General features: G+C 39.5%; 1 protein-coding gene across 1 annotated transcript in view; it reads right to left on the reverse strand.

Annotated features, from left to right (window-relative positions):
- Window positions 1–5346, reverse strand: part of UBXN11 (UBX domain protein 11) — a 26542-nt gene extending 21196 nt beyond the window's left edge. Inside the window, exons 1-5 of the mRNA XM_015824930.1 lie at window positions 5311–5346; window positions 2725–2814; window positions 2139–2176; window positions 1395–1505; window positions 825–966 (exon numbers count right to left, since the gene is read on the reverse strand). Of these exons, the coding sequence (XP_015680416.1) occupies window positions 825–966; window positions 1395–1505; window positions 2139–2176; window positions 2725–2789 (356 nt within the window). The 5' untranslated portion in view covers window positions 2790–2814; window positions 5311–5346. The remainder of the gene's footprint in view (window positions 1–824; window positions 967–1394; window positions 1506–2138; window positions 2177–2724; window positions 2815–5310) is intronic.

Genomic DNA, 5346 nt, shown 5'->3' on the forward strand with positions numbered 1-5346 from the left:
TCAAGGGGGGCTGGACTTGGGGCGTTTGTGGATACATAAGGATTCTAAGCTAACGACATGTTTTAACTCCACCCCCTAGTCCTGCCTGCTCTTCTACAGAAGCTTTAAAACTAGGCATGGCATTCCATGGTCATGTGACTGATTCATGATGTTTTTTGCCCATTTATGGGGAAAAAAACGCCCATTCAAAGAATGAGTTTGCTTAACAATTGCCTCACTTGTTTAACAACCTCCATATTTGTTTAATAACCCCTCCATTCAGTTAACAATCATCTTGTTTGCTTAATAACTACTGCAAACAAAATCAGAAAATTACTTCTGGTTATGTAGTGCCTTGACTTATAACCATAACAACACAAAATCAAATTCCTGGTCCCAATTAAAGTCATAGGTCAAGGAACTACCTGTACTTCTTTTCAAGTATATCTATTCAGGTTTTAAGATTGCAATCTTCCCTGAGTGCTCTGTCAAAGGAACCATTTCTGAGTATTAACTCCAAACATACCAATCTAACAGCATCTATAGAGTAATGCCCTTTTAGCATACAAGGTTTTTTTTAATTGCATATCTTGTGCCAAACTCTCTACATTTATTACTCTCTGGTCTCTTTTAATGTGTTGTTTTGATCTTATTACATTACTTGTTTTATACTATTTTTATTGTAATTATGATTCTACTTAATTTTGCTGTTTATCCGGTAGACTCCTAATGAGATACGTATGTACTACAAACTGGTCAAAAAAAATAGCATAAAAAATTAAAAATAACAAAATGGTAAGTGAAATCTTAACAAAATTTCAACCGTTTCCAGTCTGAACTGTTACGAATAGGTCAAGGGCAATTCCTGCACTGGTTCTGTTGTCACCTTCTCTTGGATGGCTTGTGCTTGGCTCTTGACTTTCTGCTCCAAAGAAGCAATCTTCTGCATCATAGAAGTCATCAACTCCATATCACTCGGAGCATTCCCTGAAGACGTGAAATCGGCAGAATGTGAGGACAATTCATACTAACAATCGGTTTAAGGACACTTTGTATTGTTCAAAAATGGGGCATACTTCCAGAAGACTTGCTATGTTGTCTGTACTGTAAGGTCACTTCCTTGAGGAGAACCAATCTGATTTGGGGGAGAGGGGCTGTTTATTGTTTTTTTTTTTCTATACCCCAAATAGAGGTTTTTAGGAATCCAAATTCGGGTCCAAATCTATAAGGAACCAAAAAGTATTCTTAGGATAAGAACACAGGACTCATTAACTCTGAGTCAGCTATTTAAGCTATATAGTGAATTATGATTAAGTTTACTCTTATCCATTGCAAAGTGAGACTGTGACTAATGTAAATGCTTAGCATTATCCAGTACAGTTATATACTTCTATGTCCAGTTCTTTGACTCATACCAAGCATAGATGATTGTGCTGTAGCTCCATTTGAGCAAGAAGGCAAATTAATTTGTACTGGAATTTGAGCTCCTGGCCCTAGAATTTCATCCATCATAGCAGCTTCATCTTCTGTGAATCAAAGGATAAACTATTATCAAGTGCAAGCCTAGGATATTCTCTTCTAGCACTGATGATGTTATTTAGTTGGGTAATGAAACGTCTGCAAGAAAACAATCAAGCTCAGAAAACACCAAGGATTCCACTGTTTAGAAAGAAATATCCATTGCCCCATGGTATCAATTGTATCATTTCTCCACACTGACCGATGTAACAAAGTGGAAGACTGATTTTTTTTCCCCAGGACAACTGTGTAACGCACTAAAACAGCATTAACTATGTAACACATAAAACAGCATTGATTAATTGCAGCTACCATTTTTTTCTCTTGCTAATTGTTATCTATGTGGCTGTAATAGACAATCAGATCAAATCAACTGGTCAGATCAAGCAGAACTTTCTTAGTTGCATATTTCCTATATATGCCCCAAAGATTATTTTCGTAGCATGGTTTGTTTGCTAGTAGATTTTTAAAATCTTTATAGAAATATATAACATTAACAATATGGTATTTAAACACAAGCAATTTTTATGAATTTTTATGGGATGTGAAAATATTCCTGTGGATCATTAAAACTATAAGAGTAGCTTACAATGTTTACAAGCAGTATTTAAAACAAAAGGTGTGAATCTTTGTTAATTTACCATTCTGGATATTTGTCTGGAGTGGTATTGCCTTTTTCCTAAAATCCAGAAACAAATGGGAGAAACAATTTAAAAAATAGAGGAAATTCATTTAAATTATCCTGTCAAATACTGTATATCACATTTGCCATACAAATTATTCTTTTAGTTCTTTTTTTTAGTAAGTTAGACCATATGCATAATTCAAAGAAGTGCTTAGGATTTCCTGTATGAATACGTAACATTAAAATAGGAAGAAACAGAGATATAAAACGCCATGGCTAATAGTTGCAAACTGAGGTAAAACTGAATAAAACTAAGTGTATTAGAAACATTTAATCTCTCCTATGTAATGCTCTCACTACTGGAAGAAGCTTAATGGCCATTTTATTCATTCAAAAGAGAGATTGTTGTGATATTTGGAAGCCAAAATATGGGATTTTTTTCTACCACAGATTTAGATGGTCTCCTCCAATAAGTTTTTAAGAAGAGACTGGACAGCCATTTGTCCGAAATGGTATAGGGTTTCCTGCCTGAGCAGGGGGTTGGACTAGATGACCTCCAAGGTCCCTTCCAACTTTATTATTATTATTAAGCCCTCACTTACTCTGTTGGCTGCAACTGAAGTGGCATTCTACGAATCTTGCTGAGAGAAGAGAAAGGAGATGACATTTTTTCTTGAAGACAGTTTTAATTCCTAGGTGGAGAAAAGAGGTTAACATGTTTTACTTTCGGAGACCATCGTGTAAAATTATCCTCCGTTTGCTCAAAACAGCAAAAAATATCCTCAGGTGAACTATATCATGATTACAACACATGAATACACACTGGAATGCAAAGGAATTAACAGTAGTGCCAGGCAATCCTGAAGTATAATTGTCTCTGCAGAAGATAAACATGAGCAATATTCTGTTTGAAGCAGTATCAGCCCACTGAGTGGTAGACTTGATTCCAGCTTTTGCCAGTTTGGTGGCTCCTACAGCTCCCATCATCCCTTAGATCAGGGATAGGCAACCTTGGCTCTTTTATGACTCGTGGACTTCAACTCCCAGGATTCCTGAGCCAGCCATGCTGGCTCAGGAATTCTGGGAGTTGAAGTCCACGAGTCATAAAAGAGCCAAGGTTGCTTACCCTTGCCTTAGATCATTATTGACTATGTTGGCTGTGAATGATGGATGTTGAATTCCAACACATTTGGAGAGTATCGGAATGTGGAAGGCCATTCCAGTTCACATAAGAAATAAATTACAATGCAATCCATCCACATATTCAGAAGTTACTTTATCCCCTCAGCACCAAACTGAAGACAGCTGCATGGCCTTTCTTGAAGATATTATGACTTACTCTTGCATGGGACTGCAGCCGAATACAACGCTCCCCATCCTTGCATGCACCAAACGTGGGACCTCAACTTCCACAGGCTCCCACGATCCAACACCTCTAAAGAGCTCCCAGACAAGGCCAGATCAACCTTATTCAAAATCCTTATCCCGAGGTGAAGCTCCTTATTAAGACCAGGGGGACTCCATGGCTGGGTTCAGACAATTTCTTAGGCTAGATGAGAAAGCCATGGGGGAATTTAAGCTTCAGCACATGCTTCCAGGGACCCAGCCATGGTCTGAGCCTTGTAAAGTCAAGGTTATGTTTTATGAGAACAGACCACCTTAAGCAAGCCCAGCAACTGGGTACCTTTAGCTAAGGAGTCAGCTGCCAAGGCCTAAAGGAGACGCTTTTCTGCCATGGCCCAATGGAATATCACCATCTTTCCCCCCCCCCATTAAATTGGCCCTGTCCCTGTTGCCCTTTCACATGGTCTTGAAAACTTGGTTTCATGCCCGAGCCTGTGACCCAGGGCATCAGCTCATATCCTGGTTGTATGGATAATTATAATTATAATAATGATAATTTATTTTATATATTTTATTTACAGGCAGGTCATGATTAGTGCAAGTTCAAATAGTGCGAACTTTGATTTAGTGTGATTTATAAATTGATACCAGGTCACATTTAATGTCTAAAATCCCAACAGCATCTGCATGTGCACTTAGCACATGCAGATGCTGTTGGGATTTTAGACATTAATTGATGGTGCACAACAGAGAGACGGAAGTTTCATTTCAAAGGCAACTCCAAAAAGAAGAAGCTCATTATGAAGAACTACAGCAGAATGCAGGAAATACTCTTTGGATATACATTTGTCCTCTTTAAGTGGAATACATATTTCATTCATAAACATGTAAATGTTTAAGTTTAGCTACTTTCTTTGCCCTTGTCGGTCAAACTGAAGCCCATTACCGCATGTTCCATAGAAATATCACTTCGAATCATGCAACTTTGAATCAAGCAACCATTTTGTGGAATTCATTGATTGCACTGAGACATACCTGTATTTTAATGTAAGCTGCCTAGAGTAAGGTACAGGTGATCCTCAACTTACAACCACAACTGAGCCCCAATTTTTTGTTGCTAAGCAAAACATTTGTTAAGTGAATTTTGCCACATTCTACGACATTTCTTGTCACAGTAGTTAAATGAATCAATGCGGTTGTTAAGCTAGTAACCCGGTTGTTAAATGAATCTGGCTTCCCTGTTGATTTTGCTTGTCAGAAGGTCACAAAAGATGATCACATAACCCCAGGACACTGCAACCGTCATAAATATGAGTCAGTTGCCAAGTATCTGAATTTTGATCACATGACCATAGGGATGCTGCAACAGTTGTAAGTGTGAAAAACGGTCATAAGTCACTTTTTTTCACTGCCATTGTAACTTTGAGCAGTCACTAAATTAATTGTTGTAAATTGAGGACTACCTGTAAAAGTGAGGAGGGAAGCTATAAAAATCAAACAAATAAACAAACAGTCCACCCAATTTTGATAACCCAGGTTTACAGTTCAGCACATGGTGTGAAGCCAACCCTTCCTTGCAAAACAGGCTTGGGGTCCAACTGGTGACCTGCAGGCCCAAGGGGGGAAGCCCCACCAACTGCAGCCTCCCCCCCACCTCCGTTGCCTGTAGCGCAGCCCCACCGAGCCCAGGGGAAACCGCCTCGCTAGGAGGAGAACCAACGTGCCCTGCTAGCTTTGGGGGGCACCGGGGATTTTTCTGGAGGTCCTTCGCCGGAATGAGGCAACCTTGTCAGGTGGGAATATGGGGGGGGGAGAGAGAGCGCCCGCTCCCAGCCTGCACTCACCGACCCCTCCGGAGGTTTCAGACAGGCGCCGCCATC

The sequence above is a fragment of the Protobothrops mucrosquamatus genome, unplaced genomic scaffold, assembly GCF_001527695.2.
Source record: "Protobothrops mucrosquamatus isolate PMUCROS unplaced genomic scaffold, P.Mucros_1.0 scaffold_197, whole genome shotgun sequence".
Classification (NCBI taxonomy): domain Eukaryota; kingdom Metazoa; phylum Chordata; class Lepidosauria; order Squamata; family Viperidae; genus Protobothrops; species Protobothrops mucrosquamatus.